At 41.8% G+C, this 21679-nt stretch overlaps 1 protein-coding gene across 2 annotated transcripts in view; it reads left to right on the forward strand.

The window, feature by feature from the left end:
• Positions 1-21679, forward strand: part of LOC115205046 (ecto-NOX disulfide-thiol exchanger 2) — a 250544-nt gene that overhangs the window by 141488 nt on the left and 87377 nt on the right. For both annotated transcript variants that reach the window (XM_029770607.1, XM_029770608.1), the window contains exon 3: positions 15372-15503. In XM_029770607.1, coding sequence (XP_029626467.1) covers positions 15372-15503 — 132 coding nt within the window. The remainder of the gene's footprint in view (positions 1-15371; positions 15504-21679) is intronic.

Below are 21679 nucleotides of genomic sequence, written 5' to 3' on the forward strand. Positions count from 1 at the left end.
GATAAAATGCCCCCACTGGGGGAAATTATTGGGTACTAGTGCATCATAACTCATTAATAAAGTGTACGAGATGATGAGGAGTGGGTAAAAGGTGTGGGTGTTTTAGAACATCACAAATTACCCTGTCCTCTAATAAGTGGCCCCTGAGCTGTTGCGGAAGTGACGTTTTTATTGATGTTAATGTGTGATAGTTTTATTGATGTAAATGTAGACCCAGTGATCTATGGAGGTAATGACAACCACAGCACTAATTACAGTTACCTCCAGGAGCCTGTTCAAAGCTATTTATCTCTCACTATCTCTCTTTCAATGACCCAACTGAAGGTCAGCTTGTTAATGAATTTTCAGACACTGGATCTGTCAGAGTGATAAGACATACAGGACCTCTATACCAGGCGGTGTCAGAGGAAGGCCCTAAAAATTGTCAGACTCCAGCCACCCAAGTCATAGACTGTTCTCTCTGCTATCGCACAGAAAGCAGTACCGGATCGCCAAGTCTGGGACCAAAAGGCTCCTGAACAGATTCTACCCCCAAGCCATAAGAATGCTGAACAGTTAATCAAATGGCTACCCAGACAATTTACATTGACCCTCTTGATTACTTATTGACCTTAATTGTTTTGCACTGTGACTCCCTTGCACTGGCTACAAACTCACTATACTCTAGCCACACACTCACACATACTACACTGACACTCCAACACACACACACACACACACACACACACACACACGCGCGCTCACACACACAAAACACACAGACACATGAAAATTGACACCTCACACACTCACACATATACACACTTTCACACTTCACATATGCTGCTGCTACTCTGTTTATTATATATCCTGATTGCCTAGTCACTTTTACCCCTAACAACATGTACAGTGGGGGGAAAAAGTATTTGATCCCCTGCTGATTTTGTACGTTTGCCCACTGACAAAGAAATGATCAGTCTATAATTTTAATGGTAGGTTTATTTGAACAGTGAGAGACAGAATAACAGAAAAACGCATGTCAAAAATGTTATAAATTGATTTGCATTTTAATGAGGGAAATAAGTATTTGACCCCCTCTCAATCAGAAAGATTTCTGGCTCCCAGGTGTCTTTTATACAGGTAGCGAGCTGATATTAGGAGCACACTCTTAAAGGGAGTGCTCCTAACCGCAGCTTGTTACCTGTAAAAAAGACACCTGTCCACAGAAGCAATCAATCAATCAGATTCCAAACTCTCCACCATGGCCAAGACCAAAGAGCTCTCCAAGGATGTCAGGGACAAGATTGTAGACCTACACAAGGCTGGAATTTACATTTACATTTACATTTAAGTCATTTAGCAGACGCTCTTATCCAGAGAGCGACTTACAAATTGGTGCATTCACCTATAATATCTAGTAGAACAACCACTTTACAATAGTGCATCTAATCTTTTAAAGGGGGGGGGGGTGTTAGAAGGATTACTTTATCCTATCCCAGGTATTCCTTAAAGAGGTGGGGTTTCAGGTGTCTCCGGAAGGTGGTGGTTGACTCCGCTGTCCTGGCATCGTGAGGGAGCTTGTTCCACCATTGGGGTGCCAGAGCAGCGAACAGTTTTGATTGGGCTGAGCGGGAACTGTGCTTCCTCAGAGGTAGGGAGGCGAGCAGGCCAGAGGTGGATGAACGCAGTGCCCTTGTTTGGGTGTAGGGCCTGATCAGAGCCTGAAGGTACGGAGGTGCCGTTCCCCTCACAGCTCCGTAGGCAAGCACCATGGTCTTGTAGCGGATGCGAGCTTCAACTGGAAGCCAGTGGAGAGAGCGGAGGAGCGGGGTGACGTGAGAGAACTTGGGAAGGTTGAACACCAGACGGGCTGCGGCGTTCTGGATGAGTTGTAGGGGTTTGATGGCACAGGCAGGGAGCCCAGCCAATAGCGAGTTGCAGTAATCCCGACGGGAGATGACAAGTGCCTGGATTAGGACCTGCGCCGCTTCCTGTGTGAGGCAGGGTCGTACTCTGCGAATGTTGTAGAGCATGAACCTACAGGATCGGGTCACCGCCTTGATGTTAGTGGAGAACGACAGGGTGTTGTCCAGGATCACGCCAAGGTTCTTAGCACTCTGGGAGGAGGACACAAGGGAGTTGTCAACCGTGATGGCGAGATCATGGAACGGGCAGTCCTTCCCCGGGAGGAAGAGCAGCTCCGTCTTGCCGAGGTTCAGCTTGAGGTGGTGATCCGTCATCCACACTGATATGTCTGCCAGACATGCAGAGATGCGATTCGCCACCTGGTTGTCAGAAGGGGGAAAGGAGAAGATTAATTGTGTGTCGTCTGCATAGCAATGATAGGAGAGACCGTGTGAGGATATGACAGAGCCAAGTGACTTGGTGTATAGCGAGAATAGGAGAGGGCCTAGAACAGAGCCCTGGGGGACACCAGTGGTGAGAGCACGTGGTGCGGAGACAGATTCTCGCCACGCCACCTGGTAGGAGCGACCTGTCAGGTAGGACGCAATCCAAGCTTGGGCCGCGCCGGAGATGCCCAGCTCGGAGAGGGTGGAGAGGAGGATCTGATGGTTCACAGTATCAAAGGCAGCAGATAGGTCTAGAAGGATGAGAGCAGAGGAGAGAGAGTTAGCTTTAGCAGTGCGGAGAGCCTCCGTGACACAGAGAAGAGCAGTCTCAGTTGAATGCCCAGTCTTGAAACCTGACTGATTAGGATCAAGAAGGTCGTTCTGAGAGAGATAGCAGGAGAGCTGGCCAAGGACGGCACGTTCAAGAGTTTTGGAGAGAAAAGAAAGAAGGGATACTGGTCTGTAGTTGTTGACATCGGAGGGATCGAGTGTAGGTTTTTTCAGAAGGGGTGCAACTCTCGCTCTCTTGAAGACGGAAGGGACGTAGCCAGCGGTCAAGGATGAGTTGATGAGCGAGGTGAGGTAGGGGAGAAGGTCTCCGGAAATGGTCTGGAGAAGAGAGGAGGGGATAGGGTCAAGTGGGCAGGTTGTTGGGCGGCCGGCCGTCACAAGACGCGAGATTTCATCTGAAGAGAGAGGGGAGAAAGAGGTCAAAGCACAGGGTAGGGCAGTGTGAGCAGGACCAGCGGTGTCGCTTGACTTAGCAAACGAGGATCGGATGTCGTCAACCTTCTTTTCAAAATGGTTGACGAAGTGATCCGCAGTGAGGGAGGAGGGGGGGAGGGGGAGGAGGATTCAGGAGGGAGGAGAAGGTAGCAAAAAGCTTCCTAGGGTTAGAGGCAGATGCTTGGAATTTAGAGTGGTAGAAAGTGGCTTTAGCAGCAGAGACAGAAGAGGAAAATGTAGAGAGGAGGGAGTGAAAGGATACCAGATCCGCAGGGAGGCGAGTTTTCCTCCATTTCCGCTCGGCTGCCCGGAGCCCTGTTCTGGAATGGGCTACAAGACCATCGCCAAGCAGCTTGGTGAGAAGGTGACAACATTTGGTGCGATTATTCGCAAATGGAAGAAACACAAAAGAACTGTCAATCTCCCTCGGCCTGTCAGCCTTGAAAGCATAATGACTTGGAGAAGATCTGCAAAGAGGAGTGGGACAAAATCCCTCCTGAGATGTGAGCAAACCTGGTGGCCAACTACAAGAAACGTCTGACCTCTGTGATTGCCAACAAGGGTTTTGCCACCAAGTACTAAGTCATGTTTGCAGAGGGGTCAAATACTTATTTCCCTCATTAAAGTACAAATAATTTTGTAACATTTTTGACATGCATTTTTCTGGATTTTTTTGTCGTTATTCTTTCTCTCACTATTCAAATAAACCTACCATTAAAATTATAGACTGATCATTTCTTTGTCAGTGGGCAAATGTACAAAATCAGCAGGGGATCAAATACTTTTTTCCCTCACTGTACATACTGTATTACCTCAATTACCTCAACTACTTCGTTCCCCTGCACATTGACTCAGTACTGGTACTCCTTATATATACCCTCATTATTGTTTGTATTGTGTTACTATTTCCTTTTTTATTTAGCAAATACTTGTATTAATTTTTAACTCTGCGTTGTTGGGAACGGGCTTGTAAGTAATCATTTCGCTCTAAAGTCTACAGCTGTTGTATTTGGCGCATGTGACCAATACAATTTGATTTGATTTTAAGACTAAGTAGCGGTGTGGATTCTCTGTGGTAAATCTGCTCTCTCTGTAGGATTGTTATGACTTGCAAACTTGTGCACATACCATCAAAGGCTTCAATACTGTATTTTCATTATATAGGCCTAGATTTGTTTTAACTATTATTGGTTTGTTATGACTGGCCGGTTTGTTTTGGTTATTATAAGCTTGTTGTGGCTGGCAGGTTAAAGTTGCTATGCAGGAGAGATGAATGTGGATTCAATTGGCTACGTATATTGCATGGCTCTAATGAATCCATCAAGTCTCCTCCTCACTGTAGTCTTCTGCCACACTGCATAATGGATGAACCATTTGAATCAGTTGAATGTATGTTGGCCTGTGTGTTTGTGAACTGCCTGATTTGATTTAATTTAATGTTCCTCTAAATTCTCCGTCATGGCGTTTCTGCTCAAGCTTTGAGGCTTGAAGTCTTAATACATTAGCGCACATTAATGCAAGCAACCCCTGAATTTGTAATGTTTAATGATGCATCTAAGTTTGTGCTTCCAACTGCATTTTCCCCTTAAATCATTCACTTTAATTATGAAATCGCAACAAACTTCTTCAATTACTTTTTTCGGTGGGGGGTCTCTCCACTAACTACCAATATGCTCATCACTTCAACATCCATTTCCCCTCAAAAGAATGAAATTATGTGTGGCTTATGTGTCAGGTCTGTTCAGAATCCATTAGTGTGTTACAAAATGAGATTACTGGTATTACTTGATGCCTACTGTATTTTGAAACCCACTCTTCCATTAAGGTTTACTAAGCTAGGGCTCAGTATGCTTTCCATTCCCCTCTCGCTCCATTCCCCCTGTGTGCCTTAATTGTCAGGTCTGTGTAATGTGCCTAGCTTGAACCTAGCTTGCCTCTCTTCTCTGTACTGTAAAGAGGGGAGGAGAAGAGAAGAGAGTGGAGGAGAGGAAAATTGGGAGGAGGATTGGGGGAGGGGTTCGGGTGGTAAGTTAAGGACTAGTGTTGAGTGACTACTGTCCCTGTGTGTGTCCCTGTGGCCCCTGAAACAGCCCTGATTAACTGGAATATAGCTTTTGGCCCCTGGACACCCCTAGCGGCCCCTGACAGGGACACTTTCCATCCCAAACACAGTGTTGTCTGTCTCTGTGAACACACACAAAAAACACTTCCCATTCCTCTCACTAAAGCATTTCCATAATTTTCATCTTCATAGTGCACAGATATTTATAACAATCAAAGTGTCTAAAAGTAATCACTCATTAATCCTGCTTTTAACTGTCAATAATGTCTCTGTGATGGTTTGTTTTATAAATGGTGATTGGCTTTAATTGAGGACAGAGAGAACACCTTTGCGGACAATGACCCTCCGGGGTTATATGGACAAAGCGCAGTCTCTCTCTCTTCTTTTTTTATTTGTTTTATTTAACCAGGTAGGCCAGTTGAGAACAAGTTCTCATTTACAACTGCGACCTGGCCAAGATAAAGCAGAGCAGTGCGACACAAACAACAACAGTTACACATGGAATAAACAAGAGTACAGTCAATAACACAATAGAAAAAAAAGAAAGTCTATATACAGTGTGTGCAAATGGCGTGAGGAGGTAAGGCAATAAATAGGCCATAGTAGCGGAGTAATTACAATTGAGACATTAACACAGGAGTGATAGATGAGCAGATGTGCAAGTAAAAATACTGGTGTGCAAAAGAGCAGAAAAGTACGTAAAAACAATATGGGGATGAGGTAGGTAGATTGGGTAGCCTGAATGTTTCTATCAGCTACTTCTGTCTGAACTCTCCTTCCTGTGACCCTCATCCTAAATGAACAGATCTGTTATCTACACCCCACTCTGAGCTCTCTCTCCCAGCTACACTGTTAATGAGAAGTGCTCTAAGATGTGTACATTATTAATAACATCCACACACATGTCTTTAGGTGGATGTAGATGCACACAGTAATGTATCCTATTCCTTACTTGGAATCAATACTCTCCACTTTTTAGTGTTCATCTAGTTGAGCTGATCTTGGATTCAGGTGGAAGGAATCCCTGCTGACACACGAACAGAAGCACAGAGCTGAACACACAGATCTGCATCCACTAGATTAAGGTCAAACAAGCAACTCCAAGAAAGTTATTTTGCAATGCATGCATTTTATCTGCCTGGTGAGTGTTTTTCATGCGTAAGGATGGACTGGCATCACTACTCTGATTGTTTTTTAATGAAATGGCATTCGCCTCCTATATTATGATCATGCTGTGTGTCTAAGGCTCCAGAATCAATATTCAAGGGAAATCAGAGACATTTGATATCATGGATGTTTTTACTTTTGATATAGATACATGCAGTGGAAATTATTTAGATTCTGCACCATTTCACCCAGCAATTTTCTGTTCAGCAAGGACACATTTATAGGCTATTTGATAATTTTATATTGATAAAACCCCTAATTATTTCTTACCAGGCATTACACTTTTCTGACAAACTATCATTAGACCTAATTTTCATTATGTGGATGGTCCAAATTGCGATAGAAAATGCCTGCAATTTGCCATAAATTAGACCATTCTCTCTCTCTCCCAATCTCTCCTTCTCTGTCTACTTCTCTCCCTCTCTCTCTTCTTCTATCTCTCTCTTCTTCTCTCTCCCTCTCTCTCTTTACTCCTCTCTCCCTCTCAATCTCTACTTCTCTCTCCATCTGTCTGTCTGTCTGTCTGTCTGTCTGTCTGTCTGTCTGTCTGTCTGTCTGTCTGTCTGTCTGTCTCAGTTAGTCCTGAGTACAGTCTTCCTTCACTGTTCTGGGGGTATATGACCATGATAGTGTTCCAGGAGACCTTTCTGTGTTAGAGGCTGTAATTGGCCTGTTAGCTGTTAAGACCTTGTCTGTTGTAAACTAAATGTCTCTGAGCTTCTCTTGGCCTGCTCGGAGGCCTCCAGCCAATGGGCCTTAAAACTGATACATTTCCCATCAGCACCCTGGGGGAGCCTTTACTGCAGTTCAAAAGCCTTTACTGCAGCTCATGGGCAAGTAAGGCTGAGATCAGGCCTGTGGCAGTGTTTCTTATGCCATTACTTTAGCACGGTGGGAGTCCAGGTAGAGATTTGTCACTTCAATTATTTTCAATTGAAAACGTGTTTTTTTGCAGCTCTGGTTAATTTTTGGCTTTTTTCAACTAAAACAGAATCAGATCGATCAAGGGCTCAATGTAAATTGATTCTATTAAATCAATAATGGCTATAATTATACAGCAAAATTATCGATTGTTTAGAACAATTCCTCACTAATCAGATTGCAGCCAAGTTTTCATAGCATAGTCTACACTACAGCTAAGCATAGTAACCCACTTTTATTACAATTTAATCCACATTGATTTTGATCTACCTCTTTGACCAGTTAAATGTTGAAATAGAGGTTACACATTGAATCAATCCCTGCCAAACTTTAGGCATTGATTTTTTTGTTGTTAAATGATAGAACAGATTCAGTCTTAGACATATTTATATTTAGTGCTTCTCTTGATGACAGATGTGTATTTTCACTGGCTGAAGTTTCTTCTGGTTGGGCCAGCTAGTGTTGATCTTTCCACTGCTGTTTGCTATTCAGACACACTCCCTCGGCTCTGTGTGGATGTGATCAAGTGAAAGAGAGCTGAGGGAACCATGCCAGACCTCTGTCCTCAAGGTCACTCTGTAAAGCCCTAAATCCCAGAGGTCAGTGCCTAGGGAGGAAGGGAGTGATGGGTGAATGGAGAGAGGGAGGGAGCTAGCAAAGAACAGACTGGAGGACAGAGAGACCATGTGTGTGACGTGGTGAGGTTGAACTCATGTGCAGAGAATGGACTAGATGAGGAATCAATGATTTAGGATAACGTAAAGGCTTTACTGAGAAACAAGGTAACAGAAGAATCACAGTAACACTGGGACAAAACAACAAACACTACAGTGGTTCCTCCTTTAATGTTGCGAGTTTACGCCATGGGTAATTTGTGGTTTAGCACGGTACCCTTCGGTAATTTGTGGTTTAGCACGGTACCCTTCGTCACCACTACACTGCTCCAGACCAGTGCAAGGGGGAGTTAGAGCACTGATTATGCTTTTGGGTCCTACTGTGTGTCACAGATTTTGTCGTGTTGAGGAAAAGACCAAAATGCAGCGGGATTGTGGACACTCATGTTTATTGAAGAAAACATGTAAAGCATCCACTTGAACAAAAAAAACAAACAGTACTTACAACGGTAACAGTTTTGCAGGCTATCCAAAAACGCAGTGCAAAATCAATCTCCCACAAAAGACAAACACACCCTCATATATGGGACTCTCAATCAAAGGCAAATAGACAACACCTGCCTTCAATTGAGTCCCAACCCCAATGAACCCAAACATAGAAACAGACACACTAGACTAAACATAGAATACATGAAAATCAAACAGTGCCCAAAAACCCCGGAATACCTAAATCAACTGCCCTACAAGAAACACACCACCCCTAACCACATAAAACAAATAACCTCTGCCACGTCCTGACCAAACTACAATACCAATTAACCCTTATACTGGCCAGGACGTGACACTGTGTCTCTAACTGACAATGAATGGGCAACATAAACCTAAATAGAAATGGATAATTGTGCACAACTTCAGTATTGCTTACTAAAACTGTTGTTACACTAAGGTTTTTATTATTTTATTTTGCTCTTACTGTGTAGTACTGTAAGCCACTCCCGACCGGTCATGTTGTACAGCGACTGAGTGGTGCAAAGTCTAAGACACTGCATGGCTGTCACGATTGTCATAAGGAGTGGACCAAAACGCAGCGGGAAAATGTATACTCATCTTCTTTTTTATTTGAAGGAAAAACAAAATAAACACGTATACAAAACAAACGACTCCAAACAGTCCCGTCAGGTGCAACAAACCCTAAACCAGGAAATAACTACCCACAAACCCCCATAGAACAAACACCCCTATAAATAGGACCTTCAATCAGGCAACGAGAAGCAGCTGCCTCCAATTGAAGGTCAACCCAATAAACACCACATAGAAATAGACCAACTAGAAATAACATAGAAATACACTAACAACATAACCCAAACAACCCAAACAACCCCGAAACACCCTAAACAAACACCCCCTGCCACGCCTTGACCAAACTACAATAACAAACAGCCCCTTTACTGGTCAGGACGTGACAATAGCAGTGCAAGCTGTGTTGCTACAGATGCTGGTTTAATAACCGTGCCGGCCTCGACTGGTTTTATTTACAAATTAGTAACAATGTCTTATCCCATGTTCAAGAGTGGCATTTTTCTCGCTCATTTTATATTATTTGAAAATGAAATCATCTCCAAAATATTGTTATTTTTTAAACCAAGTGATTATTATTATTGATACTAATAATGGCATCTTTTGCTTTCATTAATAAAATAATGGTAAAAATAGTCTTTCAAAATGCCGATGTTTATTTAGTTATGGATCCATAATGAATTACTATGGGAATAAATATCACTGAATTACAGAAATATCCTCCAATCCTCTATATGGAATTATTGAGTCACAAATTCGGGTGTAGAAATGTTATGCTCTTAGTGTAACCTTTATTTAACTAGGCAAGTCAGTTAAGGACAAATTCTTATTTACAAGGACAGCCTACTCCTTCCTCCCCGTCAGGGAACTGAACCCTCGTTCCTGGTACTTCATAGCACCAACTCATCCAATGGCATAAATCAGTTGTCAACTCCAGATACTCCCATCTCAAGTAAAACCCCTTCTTGACCACACTCCTGGACAAGCTCACTGAGGGGAGTGAGCCTCTAGGTCGTACACTAACCCAGGATAAGTGCAACATCAGAGATGACATACAATAGTTCCAGACACTACCACACACATCCCCCAATGCCAAAGGAGTGAGTGACTGGTGCACAGACATGTGGAGACAAGTAATTGGTTCCCCATTAATCACGCCATCCCTTCACATGGTTTAAGAATAGGTAGACACATTCACATATGAAGACAATGTTCCCTCCTGTCCTCTTCCCTTTCTGATATTCTGCATAGCACCAGGGACATATGAAAGACAAACCTGACCTCTCCCCTCTCTGGGCCCCAGGTGACTGAGCCCCAGCTAAGGGAAGAAGTGCAACTGCCAACACCAGAGTCCAAAGGGATACATTCTAATAACAAGTATATAACATAAGCATATTATGCAGATAAGACATCTTAATTACCTATATTGCACAACTAATTCTGATTCTTCCGCCACACTCAAAACAGCAGTACAGTATTTCTTCATGAACATCTTTATGCTTTCGTTAATAAAATAATGATAAAAATACTCTTTCAAACTGCTTATTTAGTTATGGATCCATAACGAATTACAATGGGAATAACAAATATTATTTGGGCTTTTATTCAGATTAAAATCACTCGCTTTCATTTTTTTTAACAAAATAACCTACATAATATCGTTATATATTATCAAGTTGATGACACAGTCATATAGCCGGCACCTATCTAAAGCTGAGTGACTCACTCATTCATGGCTTTGGATCAAAATAAATAAGTACCAACATTCTTCCTGATAGTCTTTAATAAAGAAATGTTTTGGTTATCCTGACCTGGACACCATGTACAGTATTATAATAGCCCATTATGGACTATTAGCAGGACAATATAACTTTACCAACACCTCTCTGTATTTTGATACTTTGTGGATGGGGGCTCCGGAGTGGATGGGGGCTCCCGCAGTGCAAAATGCGTTGCTACAGATGCAGGTTCGATACCCGTGCCGACCACCACTGGGAGACCCATGAGGTGGCTTTTGGTTTTAATTTAGAATCCTTCAGTCCTCTATATGTAGTTATTGGCGGAGAGTCATGGTCAAGTTTTTTGATATACTGTAGGTCTACCGTAGGCGACATGAGTCTCACTAGAGTTGAGTAATGTGCTGTTAAAAGGGGTGTAGGTCTTATTTATTTAAAGAGCATATTGAAGTTAGAAGCAATAGGATTTGAAGCAAAAGCCAACAACTATTTTAGCACCGTTTCGCACTGCTCTGAGACAAGCATAGGGACTGGTCTTGATAAATCAATGAGATTTTTATTTTCACTGACACCAAATTTCCATTAAGGCATTAGCTAGACTAGAATTAGAAAATGAGGGTGTAGAAATGTTATGCTCTTAGTGTAACCTTTATTTAACTAGGCAAGTCAGCTAAGCAAAGTCTTATTTACAAGGACAGCCTGCTCCTTCATCCCAGTCGAGGAAGTGAACCCCGGTCTCCCGCTTTACCGTATTCTCTAGTTCAGTAATTACTGAAGGCTATCAAATGCTTCTCAAAGATGCCCTCTGGTGGTCAAACTAGCACTCACTAGTATTAATGGTACCAGTGGTTCACACTTAAATATCGTGCCATAAAATTCCGCGGCACCATGCAAGCTGCGCTGCAGTACGCTGCAACTTTTAAAGGAGGAACCACTCTATTACTAGAAAACGTACTCAGGGGACAGACACACATGGCAACCGAAAATCAAGCTTCTGCAAAACAGAGACAGAAACACACCTCTTTAAAAGGGGAAATCATATTGGCAAATAGACAACACCTGAGTGTCCTAATTGTCTCTAAGATGGTATCTGCCGCCCTCTGGTGACCGGTGGAACCATGATACTGTGGACAATTCCTCTACAGCATCTTACCATTTCAGGGCGTGAGGCCAGCAGCACTAACCTTGATCTCGACCAGCACTCTACCAATCTCTCAAAGCCTTCAACTCTTAGATTACTATAAATCTGATGATAAGATCAGTTCTAAGATCTCCTATGACAACACAGTTAGTTGTTGTGTGATGAGCTAAATCCTGTGGAGGTATCTGGATCCGATCGGAAACTGAGACTTATACGGTTGTCACTGATTCTAAACCATCTCATTGCATTTATGCCCTTTTTGTTTTGACTGGTCAGTGAGACTAGTCAGTTTTGTTATGACTGATGAGTGAGGCTGTTTACACGACTCCTGTTTGACCTGCTGTAAACAGCTCCAACTCCCCCTTCTGCAATTAGAGCTCCTTTAGTTGTTGTTGCAGTGGACCCACTAAGGAGGGTATCGATGGTTAACAAGCCTCTGAGCCTCAACTATGCCTTGACTGTTTGGTCAGTGACAACATGATGACTGCTGTAAAACTACAGTAAAACACAACACCTCTCTCTCCTCCGTTATACAACAGTTTTAACAGCCTTTGCCACGGCAACCCAAGGATGGGAGTGTAATGAGAGTATCTGAGATGCAGGAGACAGCGGTAACAGCAATAGGCCTTTATCATATTAGACAGAGGTAACATCACTAGTCCTTAATTATACCAGACATCATTAGTCCTTTATTATACCAGACAGAGGTATCAGCATTAGTCCTCTATTATACCAGACAGAGGTAACAGCATTTGTCCTTTATTATACCAGACAGATGTATCAGCGTTTGTCCTTTATTATACCAGACAGAGGTAACATCATTAGTCCTTTATTATACCAGACAGAGGTAACATCATTAGTCCTTTATTATACCAGACAGAGGTATCAGTGTTTGTCCTTTTATTATACCAGACAGAGGTATCTGCGTTAGTCCTTTATTATACCAGACAGCGGTATCAGCGTTAGTCCTTTATTATACCAGACAGAGGTATCAGCGTTTGTCCTTTATTATACCAGACAGAGGTAACATCATTAGTCCTTTATTATACCAGACCGAGGTATCAGGGTTAGTCCTTTATTATACGAGACAGAGGTATCAGGGTTAGTCCTTTACTATACCAGACAGAGGTATCAGGGTTAGTCCTTTATTATACCAGACAGGTATCAGGGTTAGTCCTTTATCATTCTTAACAGAGGTAAGATCATTAGTCCTTTATTTACATATACATTTACATTTACGTCATTTAGCAGACGCTCTTATCCAGAGCGACTTACAAATTGGTGCATTCACCTTATGATATCCAGTGGAACAACCACTTTACAATAGTACATCTATCTTTTTTGGGGGGGAGGGTAGGGGGGGGTTTAGAAGGATTACTTTATCCCATCCCATGTATTCCTTAAAGAGGTGGGGTTTCAGGTGTCTCCGGAAGGTGGTGATTGACTCCGCTGTCCTGGCGTCGTGAGGGAGCTTGTTCCACCATTGGGGTGCCAGAGCAGCGAACAGTTTTGACTGGGCTGAGCTGGAACTGTGCTTCCGCAGAGGTAGGGAGGCGAGCAGGCCAGAGGTGGATGAACGCAGTGCCCTTCTTTGGGTGTAGGGACTGATCAGAGCCTGAAGGTACGGAGGTGCCGTTCCCCTCACAGCTCCGTAGGCAAGCACCATGGTCTTGTAGCAGATGCGAGCTTCAACTGGAAGCCAGTGGAGTGTGCGGAGGAGTGGGGTGACGTGAGAGAACTTGGGAAGGTTGAACACCAGACGGGCTGCAGCGTTCTGGATGAGTTGTAGGGGTTTAATGGCACAGGCAGGGAGCCCCACCAACAGCGAGTTGCAGTAATCCAGACGGGAGATGACAAGTGCCTGGATTAGGACCTGCGCTGCTTCCTGTGTAAGGCAGGGTCGTACTCTGCGAATGTTGTAGAGCATGAACCTACATGAACCAACATAACTAACGCTGATACCAGACAAAGGTATCAGCGTTAGTCCTTTATTATACCAGACAGAGGTGTCAGGGTTAGTCCTTTATCATGCTTAACAGAGGTAAGATCATTAGTCCTTTATTATACCAGACAAAGGTATGAGCATTAGTCCTTAATCACACCAGACAGAGGTAACATCATTAGTCCTTTTTTATACCAGACAGAGGTATCAGGGTTTGTCCTCTATTATACCAGACAGAGGTAACATCATTAGTCCTTTATTATACCAGACAGAGGTAACATCATTAGTCCTTTATTATACCAGACAGAGGTAACATCATTAGTCCTTTATTATACCAGACAGAGGTAACAGGGTTCGTCCTCTATTATACCAGACAGAGGTAACATCATTAGTCCTTTATTATACCAGACAGAGGTATCAATATTAGTCCTGTATTTTACCTGCCCATCAGCTGCCTCGGAACAATCAGTTCGCTACTCAAGTGATTGGACAGGGCACACACACACACACACACACACACACACACACACACACACACACACACACACACACACACACACACACACACACACACACACACACACACACACACACACACACACACACACACACACGCACACACAGCATCAGTGTTAGAAGGCACAGTGGACCTTTTGAAGTATGAAGTGTTGTCTTCAGCCCTCCTCCTCATTAGCACCCACTGTTTGTTTTGGCATCATGAGGCAGAAGAGCAGTTTAGTGCCACAGCCAGCCGTCACACTTTACCCGTCAGTCAGAGGGGGAGGTCAAATAAATAAGAGAAAGAAAGCCCATTTAGGGTTGTGAAATTGTGTGGTTTGTCAGAATACGGTGGTGTTTTTATTTGTGATGTGTTCTTGTTTACTTTGAGCCTTTTACTATAGGGATCTGTATGTGTTTGCTTTACTGTGTAAGATGTTACACTTGGCAGAAAACCAGACCGCCGTGGGCTGTATGAATAGATGTGTGTTCGTAGCAGTTGGCCAGAGATGTTTTAGTTTCAGAATCCCTAATGCCTTATAAATTCCCTTCAGTGTTTGGATTTCAGTTTTTATTATTACCGTAATATTTTGTGTTTGCTGGAGAATTATTTTTATTTACTGTGACAGTCAAACATAAACCAGCTTTTCTCTCTCACTGGCATTTTATTGGGTAGATTCTATCAAGAGTGTGTCCTCGTGAGTTTAACTGTGTGTGTGTGTGTGTGTGTGTGTGTGTGTGTGAGTGTGTGTGTGTGTGTGTGTGTGTGTGTGTGTGTGTGTGTTGCTAGTCCTCTTGTTCCTTTTGAGAGTGTGTGGTGTCGATCAGGGAAGAGAAGCAGCATCATCAGGAGGCTCTCTGAGTAGAGGTCAGCTAGGAGGGGATTGAACCTGTGAATAAAATTAAAAGGGTGTGCCACTGTACTAATGACCTCTCTCTCGCCACTCTGAGAGCACAAAGATGAAGTATACCCCTCTGCTACTGCCAGACATGAGCAAACACTTAATTTCATTTCCTTTGTAACACCTCACAGGTTTATAGAAGCTATTAAATCGGAAATGTGAGGAAATCAAACAAAGCAGACAAAAAGATTTGAGACCATTTCTGATTGTACCATATTCTGACTGACTCTCGCTCTCTTTCTATCTCTTTTGCAGAAGGGAATCATAACATGTCCATGGACCCCAGCCCAATGACAATGCCCATGTCAGACCCCAACGCCTGGGCCACAGCTATGAACAACCTGGGCATGGCTCCCATGGGCATGACAGGACAACCCCTTATGTCAGGTAATGCTACTGAAGTTATATCCATAATCCTAACCATACCACTACTGCAGTTATAACACTAACCATATATCTACTGTAGTTATAACCCTAACAATACCTCTACTGTAGTTATAACCCTTACAATACCTCTGTTTTAGTTATGACCCTAACAATACCTCTACTGTAGTTATAATACTAACCATACCTCTACTGTAGTTATAACCCTAACCATACCTCTACTGTCATTATAATCCTAACCACACCTCTACTGTAATTCAATTTTCTCAAACAATCAACTATTTTACACCATTTTAAAGATAAACTTCTCGTAAATCCAACCACATTGTCCGATTTCAAAAAGGCTTTACGGCGAAAGCAAAACATTAGATTATGTTAGGAGAGTACATAGACACAAATAATCACACAGCCATTTTCCAAGCAACTAGATGGATCACAAAAACCCAAAACACAGCTAAATGATGCACTAACCTTTGACGATCTTCATCAGATGACACTCTTAGAACATTATGTTACACAATACATGTATGTTTTGCTCGATAAAGTTCATATTTATATCCAAAAACAGCATTTTACATTGCCGCATAATGTTGAGAAATGTTTTCCCTCCAAACCTCCCGGTGAATCAGCACAATGAGCACACATATTACAGAAATACTCATCAAAATGTTTGATCAATATAGAATTGTTATGCACAGAATTATAGATACACTTATCCTAAATGTAATCGCATTGTCAGATTTCAAAAAAGGTTCACGGTGAAAGCACAATTTGCAATAATCTGAGTACAGCCCAGATGACACTAACAACTAGCAAACAGAAACCCGCCATCCTGGAGTCAATAAAACAAACAAATTACATTATAAATATTCACTTACCTTTGATTATCTTCATCAGAAGGCACTCACAGGAACCCCAGCTCCACAATAAATGTTCGATAAAGTTAATTTATATGTCCAAATAATCAATTTTGTTTGTGCGTTAGGTTCACTATCCAAATCCACAACGCGCATGCTTACTTAGTCCAGACGAAAAGTCAAAAAAGTTATACTACAGTTTGTAGAACCTTGAAAAACGATGTATAGTATCAATCTTTAGGTTGCTTATATCATACATCTTGAATAAAATTACAACCGGACCAATACGTTCTCTTTAGCAGTAAATTATGAACTCGCTCCCAAGTCATTGCGCGTGACTGCGCCCATGCCTTATAATGGGACACCTACTTCCTAGGGCTGTTATTCCCTTCAAATTCACCATAGAATCTTCAAACACCGTTCTAAAGACTGCTGACATCAAGTGGAAGCTTTAGGAAGTGCAAAATGAACCCTAACTCACTGTATACAATCAAGGCAATCACTTGAAAAAACTACAACCACAGACTTTCCACTTCCTGCTTGGAATTGTCTCAGGTTTTTGCCTGCCATATCAGTTATGTTATACTCACAGACACAATTCAAACAGTTTCAGAAACTTCAGAGTGTTTTCTATACAAATCACTAATAATATGCATATTCTAATTTCTGGGCCAGAGTAGTAACCTGTTCAAATTGGGTACGTTTTTCATCCGGCCATGAAAATACTGCCCCCTAGCCCCAACAGGTTTTAAAGCCCTAACCATACCTCTACTGTAGATATAACCCTAAACATACCTCTACTGTAGATATAACCCTAACCATACATCTACTGTAAATATAACACTAACCATACCTCTACTGCAGTTATAACCCTAACCATACCTCTACTGTATTTATAATCCTAACCATACCTCTACTGTAGTTATAACCCCAACCATACCTCTACTGTATTTATAACCCAAACCCTAACCATACATCTACTGTAGTTATAACCCTAACCATACCTCCACTGTAGCTATAACCCTAACCATACCTCTACTATAGTTATAACTCTAACCATGCCACTACTGTAGTTATAACCCTAACCATACCTCTACTGTAGTTATAACCCTAACATGCCACTACTGCAGTTATAACCCTAACAATACCTCTACTGTAGTTATAACCCTAACATGCTACTACTGCAGTTATAACCCTAACAATACCTCTACTGTAATTATAACCCTAACCATACCTCTACAGTAGTTATAACCCTAACCATACCTCTACTTTAGTTATAACCCTAACCATACCTCTACTTTTCTTATAACCCTAACCATACCTCTACTGTAGTTATAACCCCAACCATACCTCTACTGTATTTATAACCCTAATCCTAACCATACCTCTACTGTAGTTATAACCCCAACCATATCTCTACTGTAGTTATAACCCCAATCCTAACCATACCACTACTGTAGATATAACCCTGACCATTCCTCTACTGTATTTATAACCCTAATCCTAACCATACCTCTACTGTAGTTATAACCCCAACCATTCCTCTACTGTATTTATAACCCTAATCCTAACCCTACCACTACTGTAGTTAAAACCCTAACCATTCCTCTACTGTATTTATAATCCTAATCCTAACCATACCTCTACTGTAGTTATAACCCCAACCATTCCTCTACTGTATTTATAACCCTAATCCTAACCCTACCACTACTGTAGTTAAAACCCTAACCATTCCTCTACTGTATTTATAACCCTAATCCTAACCATACCTCTGCTGTATTTATAACCCAAACCCTAACCATACCTCTACTGTAGTTATAACCCTAACCATACCTCTACTGTAGCTATAACCCTAACCATACCTCTACTATAGTTATAACTCTAACCATGCCACTACTGTAGTTATAACCCTAACAATACCTCTACTGTAGTTATAACCCTAACATGCCACTACTGCAGTTATAACCCTAACATGCTACTACTGCAGTTATAACCCTAACAATACCTCTACTGTAATTATAACCCTAACCATACCTCTACAGTAGTTATAAACCTAACCATACCTCTACTGTAGTTATAACCCTAACCATACCTCTACTTTAGTTATAACCCTAACCATACCTCTACTTTTCTTATAACCCTAACCATACCTCTACTTTAGTTATAACCCTAACGATACCCCTACTGTAGTTATAAACCTAACCATAACTCTACTGTAGTTTTAACCCAAATACTAACAATACCTCTACTGTAGTTATAACCCTAACCATACCACTACTGCAGTTATAACCCTAACAATACCTCTGCTGTAGTTAGAACCCACATACTAACCATACCTCTACTGTAGTTATAACCCTAACCATACCTCTTCTGTAGTTATAACCCTAACCATACCTCTACTGTAGTTATAACCCTAAACATACCTCTACTGTATTTATAACACTAACCATACCTCTACTGTAGTTATAACCCTAACCATACCTCTACTGTAGTTACAACCCTAACCATACCTCTACTGGATTTATAATCCTAATCCTAACCATACCTCTACTGTAGTTATAACCCCAACCATATCTCTACTGTAGTTATAACCCCAATCCTAACCATACCACTACTGTAGATATAACCCTATTCCTAATCCTAGACTGTTTTCTGTAGTCTGTGGATCCTGCAGCCCTCATGTTTGTTCATGTCGGCCATTTGTTGTGTCTATTAAAATGGGCATGCAGAGCTGAGTCAGCAAGATAGAGTTATGACTCTATTATCAATCTGAGGACTTGAGAGCCACACAGCTCAGTTCCAGACAGTTGGGAGGAGCTTTGGCAGTATCATCCCTTATTTGCAAAATGCTCATGCAACTCAATTTGTTCCTCTCTGCCATCCACACCACTACTTTATTGATTTATACAAAACCTGTTGAGTATGCATTCAAGCTATGATTAAGCCCTAAGAGATTAACCAAAGGATCCTTCTAACTTTCAAAACGGGCAAAATCATCCTCTGCCAACTGTTTTATGTCATCATGTGTCACTCGGACAGGTGAACCATAGAAACATGGCATGAGACTGTAGCGGTCACTGTCGATCACCATCTTGTCTCTACCGAAGACTGTTTGCCTAGTGGCAGAGCCCACAGATACTGTATCTTATCATGTGTACCTCAGACAGTTGAAATTACAGTGGCAGAGCTAACAGAAATGTCATCATCATGAATCACACTATCAGTTGAACCATAGAGGGGTGTCATTGAACAGTATCCACAAAGGACTCAGAGTAGAAAACTGGTGGTAAATGCTGAGAATAGAGACATTTTACTCCTACTCTTATGGGTAAAAATAAAATCTATGCATGAAGCCTCTTTCGTCATAAATCACATCTAGTCGACAGATATTTAGAACGCATCATGAGCTGTCCTAACCCGTTAAGTTACCAGCAGATCATCTTCATAATAGAAAAATGCGGTGAGTCAGTGGTTCCTGCACCACATGCAATTGCTTTGGAATTGTTAAAATAATGCGGCAATAATGTTGTATGCAACGAAAAGCGATTTAGAGTCGTTAAACGGCAGTGAAGAGTTTGTTTATAAACTCAGCAAAAAAAGAAACATTCTTTTTCAGGATCCTGTCTTTCAAAGATAATTCGTAAAAATCCAAATAACTTCACAGATCATTGAAAAGGGTTTGAACACTGTTTCCCATGCTTGTTCATTGAACCATAAACAATTAATGAACATGCACTTAACCTGTCTGGGGTATGTGGGACGATTTCGTCCCACCTACGTAACAGCTACTGATATTCCAGTGGCGCGATTTTTGAATCGTTAGAAATACTATTACTTCAATTTCTCAAACATATGACTATTTTACAGCTATTTAAAGACAAGAATCTCGTTAATCTAACCCCACTGTCCGATTTCAAAAAGGCTTTACAACGAAAGCAAAACATTAGATTATGTCAGCAGAGTGCCCAGCCAGAAAAAATCAGACAGCCATTTTTCAAGCTAGCATATCATGTCACATAAACCCAAACCACAGCTAAATGCAGCACTAACCTTTGATGATCTTCATCAGATGACACACCTAGGACATTGTGTTATACAATACATGCATGTCTGTTCAATCAAGTTCATATTTATATCAAAAAACAGCTTTTTGCATTAGCATGTGACGTTCAGAAAACGCATAACCCCCGGCAAACTTCCGTTGAATTTACTAACAGTTTGCTAAATTACTCACGATAAACGTTCACAAAAAGCATAACAATTATTTTAAGAATTATAGATACATTACTCCTCTATGCACTCGATATGTCCGATTTTAAAATAGCTTTTCGGATGAAGCACATTTTGCAATAATCTAAGTACATAGCCCGGCATTACAGGGCTAGCTATTTAGATACCCACCCAGGTCAGCATCCACCAAAATCACATTTCCTATAAGAAAAATGTTCTTACCTTGCTTGTTCTTCATCAGAATACACTGCCAGGACTTCTACTTCAATAACAAATGTTGGTTTGGTCCCAAATAATCCATCGTTATATCCAAACAGCGACGTTTTGTTCGTGAGTTCTAGAATGCTTCTTCCCGGTTTCGCGCATGGCGCATTGGCGTGTCAAAAATGTCTAAATATTCCATTACCGTACTTCGAAGCATGTCAACCGCTGTTTAAAACCAATTTTTATGCCATTTATGTCGTAGAGAAGTGATAATATTCCGACCGGGAGTATGCATTGAGCCTAAACAGCCGAATAAAATTTCTCCTCAGAAGCGACTCATGCACGCGCATCATTCAAAGGTCCTCGGAGCATCCACTTACAAAAGGCGATAATATGTTTCAACCTGAGGCTCCCTCGTAAACCTTCAGTTATTTCGCGGGCTCTGAGAGCCTATTGGAGCCCTGGGAATTGTCACGTTACAGCTAAGATCCTTACTTTTCAATAAAAAGATGCAAGACGCACGACTCCTTGTCAGACAGGGTACTTCCTGCTTGAAACCTTGTCAGGTTTTTGCCTGCCATAGGAGTTCTGTTATACTCACAGACACCATTCAAACAGTTTTAGAAAATTCAGAGTGTTTTCTATCCAAACCTGAACAATAATATGCATATTCTAGCTTCTGAGTTGGTGTAGGAGGCAGTTAAAAATGGGAACATATTTTTCCAAAATTCTCAATACTGCCCCCTAGCCCAGACAGGTTTAAGACACTAACAGCTTACAGGCAGGCAATTAAGGTCACAGTTGTGAAAATGTAGGACACTAAAGAGGCCTTTCTACTGACTCTGAAAAACACCAATAGAAAGACGCCCAGGGTCCCTGCTCATCTGC

This window comes from Salmo trutta, chromosome 13 (assembly GCF_901001165.1).
Source record: "Salmo trutta chromosome 13, fSalTru1.1, whole genome shotgun sequence".
NCBI classification, from domain to species: domain Eukaryota; kingdom Metazoa; phylum Chordata; class Actinopteri; order Salmoniformes; family Salmonidae; genus Salmo; species Salmo trutta.